The sequence below is a fragment of the Artemia sp. Qi Xiang Cuo genome, chromosome 21, assembly GCF_049724085.1.
Source record: "Artemia sp. Qi Xiang Cuo chromosome 21, ASM4972408v1, whole genome shotgun sequence".
NCBI lineage: Eukaryota > Metazoa > Arthropoda > Branchiopoda > Anostraca > Artemiidae > Artemia > Artemia sp. Qi Xiang Cuo.
Window position 1 is genome coordinate 20,583,120 of NC_142814.1, and position 22,521 is coordinate 20,605,640.

General features: G+C 35.9%; 1 protein-coding gene across 4 annotated transcripts in view; it reads left to right on the forward strand.

The window, feature by feature from the left end:
- usp (retinoid X receptor ultraspiracle) overlaps window positions 1-21,123 on the forward strand; it is a 78,590-nt gene extending 57,467 nt beyond the window's left edge. For all 4 annotated transcript variants that reach the window (XM_089107112.1, XM_089107114.1, XM_089107113.1 and 1 more), the window contains 4 exons: window positions 3,744-3,890; window positions 10,702-10,825; window positions 14,923-15,147; window positions 16,810-21,123. In XM_089107112.1, coding sequence (XP_088963238.1) covers window positions 3,744-3,890; window positions 10,702-10,825; window positions 14,923-15,147; window positions 16,810-17,063 — 750 coding nt within the window. In that variant the 3' untranslated portion in view covers window positions 17,064-21,123. The remainder of the gene's footprint in view (window positions 1-3,743; window positions 3,891-10,701; window positions 10,826-14,922; window positions 15,148-16,809) is intronic.
- The last annotated feature ends 1,398 nt before the right edge of the window (window positions 21,124-22,521 follow it).

Genomic DNA, 22,521 nt, shown 5'->3' on the forward strand with positions numbered 1-22,521 from the left:
AAAAATAAAATGGACCGTCTTGGGAAAGAACATTTCGTGTAATTTAAAAATTGCTACATTTAGGTTTCGAAATCATAGAGCTATTAAACAAACATACAGGAAAAAATGCACATCCTTCATTGACTCGGGCTGTCGGACTCTGTTTCAATTTTTTTGCTTTAAAGGATTTTGATCATGAGCAAAATCAGCCACCAAAGCCCTTTGATGTCAGGAAAGACAAAAGCAGGTCCCACAAATCCTTGTCTGTTTGTCCCTCTATAAATATTTAACACTTATTTTCTTTATACTTGAATTAGACACGAGCTGGGCGGCAGCTCTGCCTGGCTCGAAGACGTTGCTGACGGTTAGATTCCCCTTTTCTTCATTGTGGGTCTGTGGGCTGACTATTTCTTGCTATCAGGGTCGCACCAGCGGCCGTGACGACAGAAACCACCGATAGATTTGACGTCTGTCTCGACACTGTTTATCCATCTCTTGAGTTGTTTGCCCTTACGCTTCTTCCACCCTGAAAGTGGCTAGCAGCATTATTTTTTGTTCGCCAGCGTTTTGTCTAGTCTTGACCTGATGTAGACAAACCAGAGTAGATGACGGCGAGCAGCGCAATTCTGATGTTAAGCTTCATCTCACAACGTTAACGGACCAAGTCGTTTGAATATCGCCCACCAACTTGGAAGCCAGGTATTTGCCTTAGGTATCTATGATCAAAGGCATTCAGTGCGTATACCTCTGTTGCTTTCAGAGGCCAAGTCTCACAACCGTAAAGGAGGGCACACGGGCTTCATAATGTGGGACATATATGCAGGTTTTAATTTGAATATCCTGCTTCCTCTACAGGGGCCTTTGAAGTCGAGTGAACTATATTCGATGGTTTGAGAAACATAGGAAAGGTGATATACATTTTTTTTTTTTTCAAATAAATCAAGCAATACCGAGGTTTAAAAATAAGTCAAAAAGAGGAAATTTTACTAATAAAACCAAACTGAATAAAATGGAAGAAGCATGTCAAAATATCAATGTCCAACTTATTTGATCTTAAGCGTAGTTAAGAAAGGAGGAAGTAATGATTAAATAAACCGTTTGCGTAAAAAGAAAAGGTGAAACCTCAAAAAGCCACTTAATTGACGGTATATTAGCAAAAGACTTTGAGTTACAAGTATTGGGACTCTGGGAAAGCTTATTTCCAAAACTGGTTTCAGCTGAAATTTACGCTTTAATATAGCCTCAGTTTGGAGCTATAAGTCTCGTTTTATCCGTTCCGCCGTTTTCTTGATAAAACAGCATACAACTTAATTTTAAACAGTACGTCTTCTCGGGAATTTTATAGAAAATGTGAATGATACCGCGTCATGTTTTAAAGAATTAAGTGTGCTTAACATTGGTCAGATTCGCGATAACCAAGCTGCTATTTTTGCCTATAGATGTTGGAATGATGTATGTCCTCCAGTTTTTACAAATTTTTTTCGCGTAAATAGTTCACTCCACAGGTATGCGACTAGAGAGGCGGAAAATTTTACGGTTGAGTATAGAGACACCACACGTGCAGGTTTTGGAATTCGGTATTTGGCTCCGGCTATTTGGAATGATATCCCAGTTGGCGTTCGGGAAGCTGAACACATTGGGTCGTTTAAAGTAAAAATAAAAAAACATTTATTGGGAGAGGGGAGATAATTTATTATTATTGTCATTTTTATTCTTAATGTCTCAGTTTTTTTTTTTTTTTTTTTTTTTTTTTTTTTTTTTTTTTTTTTTTTTGTGTAGATTTTGATATTATTGGTTAATTGAGAGAGAGAGTGTTCAGGTCTTATTTTTTAAAAGGAATTTTGTAAATGGTTGAGAATTAAAGGATTGCAGCCGTCCTTCATCAGGCTTTTAGAGCCTTCCCCCGGCGGTTGCTTGTATATAGTTTATTTTGTAATTTGTAGGAAATAAAGCAAGTCAAGTCAAATTTTGACTAGAGCTGAATTTTGCTTGGGTGCTAAATTTGATGTCCCTCAGCCAAATGTATATTCACATTTGTTTCAGTCTTGAGCTGAAGAGTATTGTATTCCTTGTCCCTGGTGAAAATCTACGGTCAAAAATCGTAGATTTTAGGATCAACGTGGGGAATTTGTGATCGTGCGTTTTACTAAGGATCACGTAAAACGACCACACATTTTCTTTAAATTCCAATGGAATGAAAAAGAAAATGGATGCTAAATAATTGGTTTTTGCATGAAATAGATAGGCTATCTTTGACATTGTTTAGATTGACCTTGACTTAAGTGTATCCAGTATAACACCACTAATATAAACAGAACTTTATCATTATTTTAGGTACAAACAATAAGCAGGAAACTTCACAAGTTTTCTGCTTCATTTTCTGAGTTGTTGCAGCTCCATTCAAGGCTTACAAGTTTTTAACATTCCGTGGTGTTTAATTGCTTATTTAAAACAGAGTATTTTGATATAAGCTTACCATAAGATAAGGGGCTAACCTTATGCAACTCTTAAATGTTTTACCACTACTCGGTAAGATAGCGAATATACCACGATGACGTGCTTGTGTTGCGACATTATTTGGTGATTTTTTATGGACATATAGACGTTTTTTAGAGCTTAACAAGGTCCTAGTCAAAGGAAAGAAATTCATAAGCTGAGCATTCACCTCCTCTGTTTGCAATATAGAGATCTGTAAGAGATTTCTTTCGTAATTTTCTGCAAAACTACTGATTCGTTCGTAATATTCTGTTGTTAGGTATTGGTTCTTCTGTAGGTTATGGTTCACGGTTCCCACGAGTTTTATTTTTTATTTATTTATAAAATTGCATTTTTTTTTTCTAATATATTTGTAGTAAGTGAGTAAAATATTGAGTCATGCCACAAACAAATCTCTATACATTTTCACGTGGTAGGTCTGTTTGATATGATTTTTTTGTGAATATTGGTCTTTAATTAAATTAAAGAATTTTAATTAAAATTAAATTAAATGAATTTCTCTCTCATGTTATTGAAACTATTGATTGCTATCCCTTTGTAATAGTTTTCATTTATTTTGGACTGTTTATTTTTAGCATTCAATCTGGTCTTTTTGTTTGGTTCTTTCAGTGGTTTTTCCTTTTCTGTGAGCAAAATTTCTGTGAAATGTCTGTTCGTTATTTTTTACGTATGATAAACACAACTGATCTGAAAATCTTCTTTTATTTCGTTCTCAGTTTTTTTTCCAGAATAAAAGCTCTTTTTAAAATGGTTAGCATGTGGCGCAACAGTTCAATGAAAGAATGAACAACATAACGCCCTGACTAGGATAATTACTTGTTTTTATATATTATAGATATTTTGGGAAAAGTATTTAGAAGGGAAAAAACAATTTTATAACATCTAGTTTTTTTGAGAATAATAGTTTTAGCACGCTCGCACGTCTTTGCCTTCTCCCTCAAAATTACAAGGTTTATTGATTTTTTCAATGTCTTCTAATATAATTCTCTATAATTTGCCTATTCTCGGCCTTTTTGAAATTACCCTCCATCCGCCGAAAAAACTCATGTGTACGTGCCTAGATGCTCTTTAGTTCGTTTCTTTTTGCAAAAAGTTCAGTTATTTCTGGAATCGGAGTCCTGAATCTTGTTTGTTGGAATTGTCAATGGTGAATCATCGAAATCTGAAGCTCGCTATAAAGTAAAATATTCCAAAAGTATTTACTCTGTGTCTGTGAAAAAAATATTATATGTGATTTCCAGCTTTAATTGCGTAATTTTACAATTTAGGAGGAAAGGCAAAGAAATCGGGCCGATAGAATTGGTGACAATGAGGTGGAATCAACAAGTGGCAACCAATATGATGTCCCTATTGATCGGATTATTGAGGCTGAACAGCGAGGCGAAGGGAGAGAAGATCAATTAATTGCTTTTGAGGTTTGATTTTTGTATGGCACACCCTATCTTTTGTTTAATGGAGGGGGAATTGACACGTTACAAGAGTATTTGCTAAGCTGTTCTAGGCTGTCCCAAATCAAAAGTCAACAACTCTATCATATGGTTCATGGGTAACAGCAGTTAAAACAGTTAAAGCCCCAAGATACTTGGTTGTTTAAGTATAAGTAATGTAAAAACAATGAAATTGAGTAGAAGATCGAGTAAAAATAAATATATATAATGTCTCTGTTATTACTTTCGTTCTGAGACAAAATGCTTGAAGTCAAATGAGTGCTGGGTACATTGAAACTTAATTGGAACTGTCTAGAAAGTTGCCACCGTAACACCTAATTATTTAATTATTGATATCGTGTATTTGACATTGCTGGTTGAATGTTGTTGAGGAATTGATGTATCGCTAACCTGGCTGTTGAAATAAAGTCAAAAACAGAACTAAAACCACTTGTATAATTTTGTTGAAGCTAGCCTAGCCCAGTCTAACCAAATATAACATGAATTAAGATAATTTTTTTGACGTTGAAATGTTTTGATTTTACAGCAACTAATTCTTTTAATCTATGGTAAACTTTTATGCAGAATATACACAGGAAATATGTCGGTTTTTCTGTTATTGAAATAAAAATTTGCCCCAGTTGTTATTCCCTAACTATTCGATACATGGCTAATCTATCTTCTGTTTTTTTTTAAATTTTGAATACAATAAAAATACAAACCATTGTTTCCAAGAATCTACTCTCAAAATTATTCCCAGAGGTAAATCTTCTGTAGATGGCAGCCTTAGTGTATTAGACAAAAACGAAAACAAAAACCTTTTTTAGAATTGTTGAAGCTAGTTAGATGATAAAAGGCTCGATGAGCTCTAATTTTTCGTAAAGCATGACTATTTGGAGCCAAACACGTTTCGTAGTGAAGGAAGTGAGTTGCCCTAGGCCTCTACACAGGATTTGATTTTTGAGGAGGAGGTGCTAATTCGTAAAAAAAGGAAATAAAGAAAAATTTCCTTTCGGATAAAGTCGAATTGAATGGAAAATACAACAGATTGTGGTTAGATTGTAAAAAGTCGTGAGTTCTGGTACAAAAGAGCACTGGCTCACGGGCTCTCCAACCGAGCATCCTTGCCTGGCTCCATTCCACAGGAAGTATGTACTATAATGTCCCCCCCTTCTTTACTTGAGATTTGTGGGCCTCATGATTTCTTAGGTTTTGCCTAGAATTCACCTATTTTAGATGTTTTTGATGCTTTTTCCCTCCCCCCCAAAAAGCTCTTGTGTGTTTGAACCAGTTAGTATATGTGTTTATTACAAATTTTAAAGACCGTCCTTCAAATTTTAAAGACTTCAGTAGATCATGAGCAAGAATAGCACTTGAATAAGTATTGCTGTAATCTCCGGAAAGTCTTTCTCAAAAATCGCCTTTTTAAATTTAGTTATTTCCAACAATTGTATATGAACTGAGTCGTACTAGCCGAGAGGTAAGCTCGCTAGACTTAAAAAAAAAATAATTCATTCAGTGAACAACGAATAACTTCTCTGGATTTTAAATGAACTTATTTTATAATCAGTCAACAAATGAAGGTCGCTTATAGCGGTATTGTGTGAAACTTGTCTGACTAGTTTTTAGCAAGAAATTAGACGTTAGTAGACGCTTTGTTTTACGGATAAACTTATTACTCTTTTGGATTAACAAATTTGTACGGAAAATGGACTTTGATTTTGGACCATCGGACTGTTTAGTGTATTCCCCTGTTCTGAACTTTCTTCACTATAATTTGGAGACAGGAGCAGAAGATGCAGTTATTTTGAAATCAGCTGTAGACTTTTTTGAGCTGACCGACATTGCGAAAGGGAAGAAATTGCTGTGGGAAAAGCTGTTGATTTCGGAGGCTTGTCCTAAACGTACTGGACCAAATGCTCCAATTAATCACCTGAAGGACATGCTAGAACTGATTCAGAGAATGAAAACTGGGTCTAATCCTATCCTGCTCGTTTTTATGATACGTTCCCCCACAGAGGTTCCATCTTTACCTACAGTAGTCTATTCTAGGCCCACGGCAAAAATGAATACCCTTCAATAGACTTTGCTGCAAATTAAAGACAAGGTGACTGCTTATGACCTACATTTCCATGGGTTACCAAGGGACGATGGTGCTCCTATTCCAGTTGAAACGAATAAAGCGACAATCGTTATCACGAAGACACCGCGTGATCTTGACAATCCGTCGAAACGAAAAGCTGTGATTCATAAAATTAACGGACATGAATGTTTTGAGAATATTCGCGCCTTGGGGGACAGAATAATAGTGAATATTGACAGTGTCGTGGCTTTTCCGATTCAGCCCTTTTGGTCTTGCGCGGATCGGATGTTAAGGTTGTGGAAAAGAAGTTGTACGGAATCGCGAAAGGGATTGGCGATTCGTTTGATTTATCTCTGTTCAAGAACCGTTCTGGGGTTATTGAAGCCACCCGGATTGGCAATTCACTGTATTTCAAGATTGCTTTTAGTGATCAAGGATCTCTTATTTCGACTCGTAGATTGGAACTGAAAGTTGAATATGAACTGATCCGTGTCTATGAATTTAAGAAAATCCCAAGATGCTGTAGAAAATGCCAGTCTCCTGAACATCTAATAGCTAACTGTCCCAGTACCTCTCATAAATGTTCCAGATGCTCCGGTCCTCATGAGTACTGCAAGGAAACCCCTTGTACAAATCCCATAAAATGTTCAAATTGTGGAGGTGATCGTGTGGCATTTAGTTTTCGCTGTCCCCGTCTTCAAGCTCTTGTTAAGAACGTTACTGGGTGCCTTCATAAATGAACTGTCGCAAAATCTCTGTGTGTTCGTTTAACATTAACGGGACTAAAGGTAAAGTGCCAAGCCTGGAAGAAAAGTTAAGCCATCTTGATGTCCTTTTCCTGCAGGAACATTTGCGTCCTGCCTGTAGCGTGAACTTTTTGCGAAGGAATCGTGATCACATTGTCGTTAGTACCAACGCTAGACGGACTCGGGGTAGGCCTTCTGGTGGTTTCGCGTGTTATATCAGACGGACTCTTGCAGATTTATCCGCGCTGTGCCACCACTCATCTGAGCCCTTTCTAGCTGTAAGACTTGGTGACAATGTCCTAATAAATGCTTACCTGCCGCATGATAAAAAGTCGGTACAGTCGTTCTCGAGCTTTGCCAAGTCTTGTGATAAGCTACAAGGTCTAATTAATGGCATCAAATCTCTTGGCTACTCATGGCTACTTGTTGGTGATCTGAATTGCAACATTCACTTACCATCCTGTCGTTCTGATACCCTGCTAAATGCTCTACCAGCTGCACATAGGATTATAAATAAAGATTGCAGCTTCTCATATATCCACAATATTGGTGCAGTTTCTGATTTAGGCCATTGTGTGTGTTCGCCCCTTCTTCATTCCTCTGATGTTCATGTCGACGATGAGGAGGGAGACTATGACCACCTACCTCTTATTTTTGATCTATTTATTAGCTCTACAATTAGCTTCAGTGCTCCTCCTAAGCCTCAAAAATGGACTTGCAAACGTGATTGGGGTAATGCAAATTGGTCACTCTATCTTTCGACTCTCGCTTTGCTGCTATCCAGTATATCTGTGTCTTTTCATCTTCTTGGTGCCAGTTATTTTGTCAATGATGTCCGTGGTCAGCTAAATGCTTATTATAGAAACATCATCTCTTCAATTAAACAAGCTGAAGCGATAGCTGTTCCGTTTATTCGCGTGCGACTTAACATCCGCAAGACTTTTTGGAACTGTGATCCGGAACTTAAGAAAGTTAAGAACCAAGCCAAGTTTTGGTTAAAGTTGTGGATTGCTTGTGATAGACCTTCTAGTGGGCAAGTTTTTAGTATCAAGCAGAAAACAAAACCGGCTTATAAGCGTCATCTTCGTGCAGTTCGGTTTGCGGTTGCTGAATTCCCGTCTAATGGTAAACAGTGGAAAAGTGTGCTGAATGCGTCAAAACTCGAAGATTCTTTCTCCGGTGATATTATTCCAAGATTGTCGTGAATCACTATACATGCTTCTTTTCCGGGATTGATTATGCTGTTCATGGCCGTTTTTCTGCTTTACTGGCAAAGGTTCTTCCTAATAGGGTGAGCCAAAGACATATTATTCCTGTTGAAAAATCTAATATTGATAAATCTCTTCGACGGTTGAAGTCAAAGGTTTGTGACCTTGATAGTATTTGTGCGGCTCATCTTGATCCGCGTTCCACTGAACTTGTATCGCATCTCCAGTTGTTATTTCAAATGTGCCTTTCTAGGTCTATTGTCCCTGATTCATTTTTATGTAGCAGCGTTACTTCTATACTAAAAAAAGGAAAGGATCTACATTCATGTAATTCGTATATGCCGATTACTGTCGCCTGTACTCTAAGTAAATTATTTGAGTATGTATTGCTTCCACACATTGGTGAATTTGCAAATTATGAGGCTAACCAATTTGGATTCAGGTCAGGTTTGAGTTGTCAACATGCTCACCGCGTTTTAGCGCAGCTTATTAAGGAAGCCACTCGAAATAGTTATAGTCTTCATTTTTGTACCCTTGATATATCTAAAGCATTCGATAGTATTTGCCATGCCCAAGCTTTCTATGCTCTTAGTCAACTCGGTGTGAATGCTTCTGTGATTCTTGTTCTAAAGTTTTGGTATTCAAAATCATATCTAAGATTAAAGTCAGGAAGTGGGGATTTCTTCGGACATATACCAGTTAAGTGTGGAGTTAGGCAGGGAGGAGTTCTCTTTCCCCATATCTTTATTGCCTGAACATGTTTTGTCTGGTATACGTAGTTCTTGCCTTACGGGATTCACAGACGTATCATACTTAGCTTATGCTGACGATTTGCTTCTTATTAGCCGAACTGAGTTTGGTTTAGCGCGTTCTGTCCGATCCGTCGCCGTTGCAAGTATTGGGTTATTCCTTAATGTTGATAAATATGAATATCTTATTTTTAATGGGATCAGTTCGTCTCATCCTTTGGATTGCATCCCTTTTTCTATACCTCAAGTCACCTCTTTTCGATGGCTCGGGATCTCTGTCTGCAATTTACTAAGTTCTTTTCGGTTTCAGATAATTCGTGAATTTTAAGAATAAGCTTAAACTGGGATATTCTAAAATTGTTGGAAATCGTGGACATTTCCGGCGACAAGCGCTAACAAAGCTGTGCTCAAATTTCTGCGACCATTCCGTGTTATATTACTCTGTTGTGTATATGCTTCTGAATAAAGGTGACGTAAAAAGGGCCAAGACTGATTACTATCGCTGTTGCAAGTTTTTTCTGTATTTACTGCGATCATTCCAGAACATGAAGTTAATGAGTCAGTATCAGGCAACAGATATTGTTCTTTCAGTTGAAAAATTAAATTCGAAATTAATTGATGATGCACCAATCCGTCTTGGTCCTAACCATCGTCTTATCCGCCTGTTTAGCTAATTTGTTGTTTCTTTTTTGTGTATTTTTTGTTTATTTGTAGTTTTTGTTTTCTTTCCTGGTACTTCACTTTTTTTCTGTTTGTTAGTGGTAAGAAATATATTATTATTATTCGTTTGTTTAACTAAATGTTCTTTTTATTCGTTTATTTTACTTTAAGTGCTGTGTGTGTTTATTTTCTTCTTTTTTCTCTTTACTCCACTTTTTATTACATTGTTTGTGCAGTGGGCTATAAATAAATTATTATTATTAAATCCTTTGTCCGTATGGACAGGAGTTTGAGTCCTGATGTAGCTGTTCATTTGGTTTGAACGGGAGTTAGCGGTTTGGCTCTGTAAGCTCAGTCAGAGTCGACCCAGCTCAAAATGGTGGTTGGAGAAACATGGGGATAAAACACAGGGAGGGCCGGGTGATTTGGTCCTAGCCACGAATTGTACCCCGGCCGAAGACAGTGAATCGGGAGATTGGTACGTGCGTTACGCAGACCTATTGGTCAACATGCGAAAATGTTTTTAAAATGTGCAAGTATATGAAACTCTATTCCTGGGGGTATGAATGGAGCAGTAGTGCCATGTGGTCATAATAACTAAGCCGTGACAAATGCATTTTAATATTGAGCTATTAATTTGCACATACAATTGAAGAGCAATGGAAGCATTTTTTCGCAATAAGTATTTGGGCACCTTTTTTCCCCTCATCAAGTCCTTTCAATTCCATTTTTAAGAACAAAAACAATATAAGATTTGGGGAATATGGATCGAGAGGATCTTACATAAGTGGGTGGAACAACTTTAAAAAATACCGCAAACATCAGGTCAATTATTCCCCAGGTCTGGGAAATTAAGGCAGAGTTCTTAAAAATCGTGAAATCTTCCCTGTACTCCTCTCCCATGCTATTTAGGTTCGAACCTAATTTCTGTAAATTTTCATGCCTGTCTCCTATTTTAACCTTCATGTTTTAAATATAGTCCAAAACTCTTTTAAAATCGAATTGATTAAGTAAGAACAAATTAGTGTAGTGTATTATACAAATAACACAGGGAAGAAACAAAATGAAAGGGGGGAAGCGGGTTAGACCTAGCTCTAGCCGATACACTAAAAAGGGGACAGGGACAAAAAATTATCCCCCCTCCCTCCCGAAAAAAGGAAAATCATGCTTAGTAACTAATCCTTAACATTTTTGGTAAGGATTAAATCTTAAGTCTTGTCCAGTTTAAAAAATGAAATCCTGCTATTTCTGTTTGAGTTTTGTTTATAAAACCATGATGAGGTTTATATCTAATTTCTCCTAGCTTGCATTTTGTTCCTTCCATGTGTCGATACAATTTTCTTTTCCTTTTAGAATGGCAACACTGATTTGGTTCAAACATCTGATAAACAATTATATCTCCTGGTTGACTGGGCCAAACATATTCCTCATTTTTCTGATTTGTCTATTGAAGATCAAGTCCTTCTGCTTAAAAGTGGTAAGCTTTCTTTTATGCCATTAACCCTTGAGAATGAAAATTCAGTAGGATTTTGAGGGAACCTCGTGAAATCCTATGTCGTTGCAATAGTAAAAAAAAGAAAAAAAAACAACTTTAGTTCCGAAGACGAAAAAATCGGATGCTCTATGTCAAGGTGTTGAGTATAAAGTGTTTATGTAAAGTTTTCAACATACGTCTAATTTTCCGAAATTATGTTGGTAGAACTCTTACTAGGCGACGAAACCTTTCATAGTTAACCTAGCAAATATACTGCTTCGCACTTGTTTGTTTTTGTTGTATATAGTTTGAAAAATTCTGTCACCCAAATCAGACTTTTATCGACATAAGTTTGAGAAATAAGTACAAACTGGCACCAATGACATGGTGTACAAACAATTCATTGAGATGACATTTTCATCCGCAGAGGATCCAATGCCATGTGCTTATGTTATAGCTGTATTGGAATTACATCGCAGATTACATCGAATTGAAGTTAACATCTGCTCAATTCGGATGTTTGTCAGTATATGTTCAGGATTTCCAATTGTCTCTTCGACAAGCTTTGTTTCCGCCATCTTTTTTTTAGAAGAAGGCAATATCGCTAGAACCCAAATGTTAGGATTGTAAACTAACTGGGCTATTTCTGTTTGGAAAATTACTAGTTTTTTAAAAGTTGTTTTGAACATAAACATTTTCTTTCAAGTGCAATTTGTCATGTTTTTAAATGCTATTCATCTCGATTTCTATTTATTTTCTAATGAAAATAAATAGAAAAAGTTAGTTTTTCTAACTTTCAGTTAGTTTCCTAATGAAACTAACTGAAAGCCAAAAATTATTTCCTTTTGTAAGATTTCTCTCTTTAGAGGAGTTTTTTTAGATTCTTCTTTAGAGGATTTTTTTAAGTGTTGAATTTTAAAACAAATCCATTTTTCTTCTTGAAGTGTCAACGTCAATTGCAAATTACAATTTATCGAATGTCTATTATCACTGTATTCAAGCTTTAACTGTAACCGCTTTTTAATTGTGACTTACGTAATTAAAAATTCCCATTGAAGAGTACGAAAACCAATTTTAGATTTTGTGAATTTTTTTTACTAAACATAAGTGTTTGTTATTACTGTCCTGGGAAAATTCTTTGAAAATTTAGAAGAAGTTAGAAACATTTCGTTTGAACATTCGAGCTAAAGAGCCTATCGAAGAAAAATATAATAGTGTAGTAATAAATAAAATAACAATATAATAGTCAAATAAATAATATTTTTTAAAATAATAAAATAAGCCTGTCTGAAAGAACAGAAAATATAACCGTAATATATACCCTTTTGTAAGGACTGGAGAAACAATATTTTTCTTCCTTTCCTAAGACTCATAAGTCTGATTTCCTTTCCCTCTTTCCAGAAAAAGAAAAACAACTAATTATTTTTTAAAGTTCTAACTTGATATTCTAGCAGTGAGACATAAAATGGCGGCAAAAAATATACCCAGCTTTATTATTAAAATCATCAAGAGCTTCTTAACAAATAGAGAGCAAACTGTAAAGTATAAAGACCAATTTTCCACTTCTCTGCCAGTTTTTCTTAGAATTCCACAAGGAACTGTGATCCGGCTGCTGGGCTTCCTCCTCATGATAAATGAAATTGCTGCTGAGCTGGGGGACAGATGGAAATACGTTGATGACTTGTCCTTAACGGAAGTCGTATCTGAGGATTCGAAGAGCAATGCTGCTGGTTTCATCGACCAAGTTACCTTAGAGGCGGCTGCACAAAACATGGTCGTGAATAAAGACAAATGCTCGGTCACAACATTTTCTTTTCTTCGGAATACTCAACCGTCTTTCGAACCTCCTATCGCTTCCGAGCTAATAATTCATAAAATAACTTTACTTGGTGTGGTGATTTCTTCTGACCTCTCATGGCGGGAGAATACAAAGACAATTGTAAAAAAAGCTAACGGCGCAATCCAAATACTAAAAACAATGAAAAATGTCGCGTTCCTAAGGACAAGCTGAAACTAATATTTTGCTCTTTCATCTGCCCCTTAGTTGTATATGCTTGTCCGGTTTGGCACTTTGCCCTTACCCAGGATGAAACTGATAAATTAGAACTAGTTCAGGAGAGATCCCTGCAAATCATTTATAGCCGTTCCCCTCTACCTTATCCTTTTATCTCAAGGAATTTAAATTTGAATCCCTTTCTTCCCGCCGAGAAAAATTATGCCAGAGATTTTGCTCCTCCAACAACCCATCTACCGATATTTCCTTCCCCAACCTCTTATCCCTATAAGATCTCGTCCCCCCAGGGAAGTGGCTGAGAAGGTTCCAAAACTAACCCCAGTCCACTGTAACACCATACGCTACAGTAAAAGCTTTGTGCCAAGCTTTGTGAAGTATTACAATGATCTCTAGTGTGTTTATTGTTTAGTTTATTTTTTCCTGACGAAGTTTTATCAGACAATTTTATTCTCAATCATTGTTTTTGTCCTTTAGTTTATTTATCCTGACGAAGTTTTATCAGAAAACTTTACTTTGCTATTTATGACTAAGAGACATCATATTTGGGCTTTGCCCACGAGAGCTATGTCTTGTTTTTGAATTAAATGAATTTGAATTTTTCACATTCAATGAAATCAACTGACAGTAGAATAATGAGAAATACTCGCCTAGCTTCTAGTATCTATTATGTAACGCCAGATTCAACAGATTTCAGAGCTGAAGATTTGTGATTGGCTGAGAGTTATGGACATTCGGCAATTACATCTTCTGTTACTTAACACTCATCATTGTGAAATCCACGTGCCATTCAGATTGTCCGTTGCTAGCATTAACATCGCACCCGAGCTAGCTAAGTTGGCTAAAGTAGAGATTGTTAAAAAAATTTCGAATAAAAATGTCCTCTTTATAATTTTATGCTGCCAAAATTAGAACCCAGGCGATGAAGTATTTTCGGGCATCTTTTAAACACTGTCTGTAAAAACTGCCTTTGAGATTTCCCTCTCAGAAATTTGCAATATTAACCGATGCGCATTGCAAGAAAAAAAAGGACAGCAAATGCAGATTTGAAATACAGAAAAAATGCTCTATTGACCGTCGATATATTGACTATGCACTCAACTCTTGCTAGCTCGAAATTTATGGGACGACGATTTTTCTTCCAGTTTTATATAGTTTAAATTATGCATAGTTCGAGTTATAGAGGTAATTCTACATAAAACTCGACTTAAAAAGGTAACGAGTTATAGAGGTAAGCCAAAGGAAAATTCTAGTTGAAGAGGTATAAAATCGCTATTAATCCTTACTGCCACTACAAAGTTAAGAATAACGTTATTATTGTGTTATAGACTTGACATATCAAGGCTTGACTTTCAAATGTCAAGACTTAGCTTTCAAATATCAATTATAAATTTAGTTTGCTACGAGATAGACACCTGAACATTAACAGAATCTGATTCTAAAATATGTTAAATACAATTAATACACATCAAAGTTTAAACGTTGCAACCTGCATACCGGGGTTTCAACTAACAGAGGTCCATTGAAAAAACTTCAAGACACAGAGGTAAACTTAACTTGTGGAGGTAAAGCGAAAATTAAATAATGGCTTATCTACTGAATTTCGAGTTATAGAAGTAATTTTCGGGTCACCTCGACTTACAGAGGTAAAATATAACCGCAACATTATTTCAAGTTATGCGTGGTTTTTTCTTTGACGTAGACAGGTTTTTCCAAGGGAATTGGAAATAATTTGGAATATCAAGGATTGCGAGCCATCGAGGGTCGACTGACGGTACCGAAAGGTCACGTATTTGTGTATTTTTCAGGCCAATAATTATTTCAACCAGACAATGCTGTTTTAATGTTCAAAAATTGTGAAATTCCAATTCTTCTAACTAAAAGTGGCGCTCGTGGATCACGTAGGTCTACCACCGTTTAGCCCCACACACATGAAATATTTTCGCTTTTTCATTTTGTTTTTCTTTACGCAACGAAATATGTCCTCTTTCTTACTTTTGTTTGTCTTTGTAAACGTATAAGCTGAATATTCACATTTACTGTGTTTTAGCATTGAAAACATATGGTATAATGAATTTGTTATTTTCAGGCTGGAATGAGCTATTAATAGCAGGAATATCTCACCGATCTGTTGTTTTAAATGATGGAATCGTTCTGGCCACAGGTCTTGTTATCGATAGAAGATCTGCACATTCAGTTGGCTTCGAAAATATCTATGAAAGAATACTTGGCGAACTTGTAGCTAAGTTCAGAGAAATGAGACTTGACCTTGTTGAGCTGGGATGCCTCAGAGCTATTGTTTTGATGAATCCGGGTAAGTATTTCGTCATTAGGCATTTGTTCTGGCCTGTTCTTCGGGTTTAATATCAGGGACAGATTGTCCCCTAATGGGATGGGAGGGTGCGTAAACAAAGATTTAAAGGAAATGGAACTTCTTGGGAGGGTGTAAAGAGGGAGGCTTTGAATGAAGATGAAGGAGTGTGCGTAGCTGTGTTGGCCTCAGGCGTCTTTGTGCTGCGGTGAGTTGTTAGCAGGAGTAGTAATATGTAACTTTTGCACTCTAATTCGCATTTTTGCACTCTATTCGCATTTCGTAGCTCGCCTACATAGGGAAAACCATGATATTGATCCTTGTGCTTTGGTCTTGGAAGGAGAATCCAAATTCTTTGTATAAAGTGAACATGGCTTGGGCCGTCTAGATTTGAAAGATAAATTCGTTTTCCATTGATTCTCGCACTCTGCACTGTCTTCCATGAAAGAGGACATTGAAGCGCATAAACTGACTTTACTGCTTAGATTAAAGGAATACCGAAAGTTTCTGGATAATTACACGGCAATACCACCTTCGGTCATCCCCCATCGGCTCAAGAGTTCCATCCTGAAACAGCATTTAATTGCTGGGATCCAGAAATTCTTCACATAACCCAATAACATTAGGCACCAAACCACTAGCTATTTGCCTTAAGTGGTCATCTGAGGAACGCAATTGAAATGAGATCGTTGCCCCCCCCCCCTATTCTAGTTCAACACTGAGTCTTTTGAGTGCTTAGCTGAAATATCAAGAAAATCCCACTAGGCTTGAGAAGCCCCAAAAACATAAAACATACTCACTATTAACTGAAGGAGATACTGTTAGTAAATTTTTAATAATATGGTTTACAAAATTCCCGACTATGAGGTTGCCGATCTGTGTGAGGCTGTGACTTTATCAAGGGCGTATTCAGGATTTTGTTCGGTGGGAGGGGGGGTATTTTTCGGGGGTGGTGGGGTTTAAAAAAAAACCTTAAATGTATCAAACATTTTTTTGTCGCGTTTTCACGAGTTGGACAACATTTCAGGGGGGGGGGAAATCATACTTTGAACCCAACCCCTCTTGATACGGCCTTGGACTTGTGGTTTATACAGACGCCTATGTAGGGAAGAAACATCTCCGAAAGATGAACAAAAGATATCGCAATGTATTTCAGTCTCCATTGTTTATAGTCTTAATCCAAACATAGGTTTATAATTGGAAAATGCACTAGAATAGTGCTGTAGTCGGATCTGGTCACTTGGGTTGACAAAGATGTCGCAACCTACTTAAAAAAAACTATAACTGAAGGTTAATAACTTTGCCTATGTCCTATAAAAATACTTAAATCTTACAAAAATAAATCAAATAGTGAATTTTTCCTTAATTCAAGCATATTCTAGTCCCTTATGAGTTGTTTATCTTGATGGCTTTTTTTTGTCCTCTACCCCTCTAGAAATACGTTTTTGGAAATGGATCTCGGTGAAATTTCGCTAAAGATCTACTACAATCGTCTGCACTGAAACCGGAAAATTCAAATGTCAGTGTGCGTTATTTTCACAGCCGTTTTAAAAATAATTGTAATTTTTAAAGCTTACTTTTAATATTGATTAATGAACTTAAATAACATTAAATTATTTAAAATTAATCAGTTTTTTATTTTAAAAATAATTTATCATCTTGTAGATACCAAAGGACTGAAAGCCATTGAAAAGGTGGAAAAAGTTCGGGAGCAGATTTACATAGCTCTGGAGGAGTACTGTCGAAACTCACACCCTGAAGAACCTGGCCGATTTGCAAAACTTCTTATTCGATTACCGTCACTCAGATCTGTTGGTCTGAAGTGTTTAGATTACCTGTTTTTCTTCCATATGTCTTCCCAAACTAATATTGATCAGTTTTTAATGGAGGTCTTGGAGGCTCCTGTTATGGATTCGTGATGTTTTAAGTTTATTTTTATTTTTTAATTATTTTAATTTGTTTTAAATTGCAATGGGGTAGATACGTTCGGTAGCAAATTTTAGTTTTTTTTTATTACGTATATATATAGCTATTATTGTTGTCTCTATATCATCGTTGTCATATGGAAGGATTTAAACGTATTTGTAGCGAAAAACTTCGTTTTTAAGTGTCCAAAGTCTACGTCAGAATTTCAAGTTCTAAAGTTGAATTAAAGCTATTCTATGTTTACTTCAAAATATATTATGGTCGTCGCTTAAATAATTTGTGTATGTGACAATTTGTGCAAAATATAACTGAAAGGTTCAAAATATTCAACTTTTCAAGGCGCTTCGAATGGTAAAACCTAAATAAAGAAAAAGCATCTGCCAATAAAAATCTTTTTTATAGATTAGAAAAATTTGTATTTGTACCTTCTCTGTCTTAATCATTACCAATTTATTGTGATTTTTTTCTTTTATTATGAGGGGTATTGTCGTTAATTTTCGAATGCTTCCCGAAACTGTTGGAATATATTTGGGTAAGCTAAGAAATATGCTACAGGTGACAAGTCCCGAAACTTAATTAGGCATGTTTCGATTAAATTTGAAATAATGTTAGTAAAATTAAGCTGAATTTTAGAGAAACCTCCTTCAGTCAGTTGGAGATCAGCATAACACGAAAATCAACCTTTGTTTCTGAATTTTGGTATAATTTAACAGTGTGCCGAGTTCTGGTAGATATCTATAGGTCACATTCTCTTAAGAGAGGAGATTCCTACTCTAGAAAGGACATTTTCTAAAACTTAACCTTGGATTCCCACTGGTGTGATTTCGCGCAAAACGGCCGTTTTTGCGTGTCCCGTGAAATTTCCTCCATTTTTTGCTGCCATTTTATGCGTCATAACGGTTCGGCAACTGCGTTGAAATATTTCTACTGAGTCGTTGAAAAGCGCATCCGTTATTCTGAATTGAACGTTATATAGAACCATAGATTGCAAGTACCTGAGAAAGTAACCATGTTTATCAGAAGTTTTCCATTAATTTTTGACAAAAAACATGAGGGTCATGTTTCTTTAATACAAGATTTAATACTTGAGGCCTGGGGGGGGGGGTATTTTGAGGGAAATTAGCCTAGAAGATAAGAATTATATTTTTCATTAGGCATAGCTAGCCAAGGCTGATTCAGGTTAATCCTTTGGATATTTTTCTTGTCTTCTAGAACTTGATTTAGCCTATTCCTAAGTATATGCTTTTAAATATCTCATAATGCGTTTCAACGGCTGCAGTGAACCGTTTCTGTGTGAACACTTTGTGATTTTCCTGCATCCGTTATCTGTGAGCCGTTTTGCGTTAAAAAAATTCCATCAACGTGAACCAAAGGTAAGGGTTATAAAAACTGCTAAATTTCAGATAGTTTCAGCTTTCCTCTCAAATATTAAAATCTAGAGAATATCTGTAAAATAAAAGTTTCTGTATCACTTAAGTCGATAAAGTAAGTGTCGATGTCTGAAACTTGTGGCTAATACTTGTGGTCAGTACAACCCATACTTGTGGCCAATAGAAAAAGTGACGACCGCGATATGGAGAGACAAAGAATTTATAATGCAAACATACATTCAGGATACCAAGGCCGTATTCAGGGAGGGGGGGATTACCCGGTTTGAACCCCTCCCCCCCCCGAAATTTTTGACCGAGTCGAAAATAAGTTGAAAATTAGTAAAACTTAGGTAAAAATCAGTACAATTAGTCGAAAATTAGTACCCCCCCCCCCCCCAAAAAAAAAAAAAATCCTGGATCCGCGCTTGCAGGATACCATTTTTTTGTTCATATGCTGGTTTGTCACTCATGATGGAAGTAAACTAAGCGCTTGTTTGAGAAGTAATATCGACGGACTCCTAACTAAAGTGCTTATCTGACGTCCATAGTTTTATAAGAAAGCTAAAAACAGATTCAAAGTAGGCAAAACAATTGAAAAATAATGCAAAAGATCAGAGAAACCGTTCAAAATCTTGTGGTTTCAGTGAGGAGGGGGTAATATCTGAAGACCCCCTTCCCCTTGTGTACGTGCCTGCTTGTGCATATCTCTAAAGGTAATATTCCTACTGGAAAGAGCTTACATTTGTTATTCGTTTCACCATTTGTATATATCCCTTTTTTACCTGGCTCATGAAAGAATTGTCTGTACTTTAGTAGTTTTTGCGGATTTATTTGTTGTGGCTGCAGAATTTCTGTTTTTATTAATACATTCAATATAATACATATACTTGTTAACTCGGGTCGTACACAGGGTGAGGGGTGTTAGTACACATCAAATTGTATTTATATCTTCTGAGCCAATCTCAAACTAAATTCCTGAGTACGTTTCTGGCGTCAGGATGTTAAACGCTGAATGACCCGGGTGAACGCTGAATGACCTCAGGATGTTAAAACCCTGAGGTATAATCCTTACGGATTTTTGGTTTAGATGTTTTGTGTGTGTGCTGAAGTTACCATGGTTATATATTCGTTGCATTTAACCGGTACACAGGGAATGAGAGTAAGAGGAACTCCCTCTCCTAAGATTGTTCCCCCCGTAATGTTTTAATGTGTTGCCACGTAATGCGTTTATTTTGTGCCTCTACCATTGTTTTCAAAGTTTTTTTTTGCTTATACTATTCAATTTATTTGTTCAGCGTTAATTTTTATCGTATTGTTTTATTTACTCTTTTTTCGTTGAATGATCCATACTTTTTTTTGTGGCATTTCTAAGACTTAAAACAATTTTTTTGTATACTTTCATAGCTGTTAAATTTTATCAGTTTCTTGCAAGTCGTTGCCGATTCTGGATTATGATTATAAATTTGAACGGTAACGTAGAAACATACTCTGAATTAAAAAACTAATAAATTGAAATACAAAAAGATGTCAGGTGGTATTTTCTCAATCCTCCTACCTTAAGAAGATTTCAAATAGATTTTTGTTTTGTTTTATATGGATCGGTTGCAAATATTACGAATAATACATTTGCTGTCCATAAAGAAAGCAATTGCAGTGTATATGCTGCCAAATTAAATCTAAAATTTTCCTTTCTCAAAACAGTACTTAACTAAAAACCTCTTCGCTCAAAAACTAAAACCTTTTTTGAATTTATCATAGTCAAAAAGAAATTTTTTTGGTTGTTTTTGGAATTTCTATCTTCAATGCCCAGGAGTTTGAGGGCGGGGGTAGACACCACTTTAAGAGCGCTTGACTTGCTACGCTGGTTTTTGATTATTTCCTATTCCATGCCCTATAGTGCTATGGTCCGGTTTTCTATTTGAGTTTAAATACGTTTTTTGAATGCGAGTTCCGACAAAAAACTTCTCTTGGCTAGAAAAGCAGTAGTGAGAGAATTTCGCAATTATTTAATTTCTTAATTAGTTTTGAAATTTGACCCCCACCCTCTCTTTCCACGCTTGCTGTGTCAAAAATTGCCTGGTGCATTGCAAAAAAAGGAAAAAGATATTTAAGATTCAACTGATAGAACAAAAACTATTGTTTTAAATTTCTGGATTGCAGTTATGTTTCTTCATTTCATTGATTTCGAGAATTCAACATACTTGTCAGTTTGATTTACTAGCTACCATTAAAGTTGTAAACAGTGGACTCTGAGCCAATTTTAATGAAATCGAATGATATTTTGAGTGCTTGTTTCTGAGTGTTCTTACTTTTAGGTTTGAGATTTCGCTTTTTCGTTTGCCAATTATGCTATCTTTATTTTCAACCATAATCTAAATTTCAGGCTGATTTAGCTCATTATTAGTACAAATCTCTTAGCGTTCAGTTGTTTTTTTCCTGAATTTCCTTTTGTTTTCTTGGTTTAGTAGCACCGAATGTTAATTTATAAGAGTGGAATCTGGGTGCTAGTGCCGGCAAAAAAAAAAAAAAAAAAAAAAAAAAAAAAAAAAAAAAACGTGTTAATCCACTAATTCAACCAAGCATGCAATTTAATTTAGTTATTCTTATAATAATACTGAAAAAAATGCCAAGTGGCACCAAATGTTAGATGGTGTTGAGGTTTTCTTCGCCAATACTAGCGGCAGTTCCCACTCTTGTAAGTTACTCGTATTCTTTTAAATAGTACCATAAACGTGCTTACCACTAATCGCGTCTTCACTCGGTTTGTTCTTATTTTTTTTCAGTTTTTTGAACATTTAGGATACTAACTTTTCTTTTCCTTTTTATTGCTTCAAATAGTAGCTTATGAACTTAGTGCGTGTCGGCCGAAGCAATAAAAAAGTAATGTTGGACAAAAATTACTAGAAGTGTGTACGAGGGAGAAAAATTAATAGGGGCGCCTACCATAGTAATGAGTCAGAATGAAACATTTATGTTTACTAAACCAATTTTACACCCAATTAAAAAGGAAAAGTAATACTGAACGTTTGTAAAATCTGGGTTGTATGTCCTTTTTGTAACTATGAGTGTCGGCCTGGTATGCACAATTTTCGTCCATGAGACGACAGCACGTACAATGTATGCGTAATTTTAATTGATCAGAATAACACAAAACTGGCAATTTCTATGAAAATATGGATGGAAATCGTAAAATTCGTTCATGCTATTTGGGGCGGTGGCTGGCTGGCCCTCATTCCTGAGTAACTCTGATGGGTATGATAAAATAGTTTCTCCGAGAAAAATCTAGGACTTCCTATAACAAACTTTATATGAATTTTTGGCTGGTTAGTGCGTCGTAAGAGTACCATTTCTCAGCAATAATTACCTAGATTATTTTGTAAACAAGCTTGTTTTTTAAAGCTAATGTTAAAGACTAAACTTTTGATTGTTGGCTAATGACCCATTACCCAATAGACACTTTTCAGACCCTGAAGAACCCCACCTGGACGGGGGCTTGGATAGAGGTAAAAAATGATGAGGTAAAGCAACTTGTATTTGTCCCTGTAAAGGCTGGTCTCTTCCCCCTCTTTAATTGCTGCACCGTGGATAATACCAACTAGAAAAATATGTGTCGTTTTCTAACTTATTTTCCTCAAAAAGTGGAATGAACACCGTTTTGCAAAATAGTTCAGTATTGTTAAACGCTTTTTCTACTGTTAAGATTTTTCTGCACAAGCTTTTTCCTATTCGTGATAGTTCAGGAACTATACGACGCTTCCTTGATTGTGTTCATTTATATTCAATGCATATATTTTTTCATCGTTTTGTTTTAAAGGAGTCGGTTTATAGATCCGTTGATTTATTCTAAATTTTATTCACTTAATTGTGTACTGGTGTTGGAATTTATTTTTACCTAATATTGTTGTTGTAAAAGTGAGATATTATTGTTTTTTAATATGTTGCATTAAATATTTTTTTTCCAACTTGCGATTTTTAGGATAGGACTGAGAAGGAAACGTCGATCCTTAATCAGAATTTTGGATTCATTTAAGAAAAGAACAAATTGACAGCCTGCTTGTATAGTGTGTGTTTTTATTTAGCT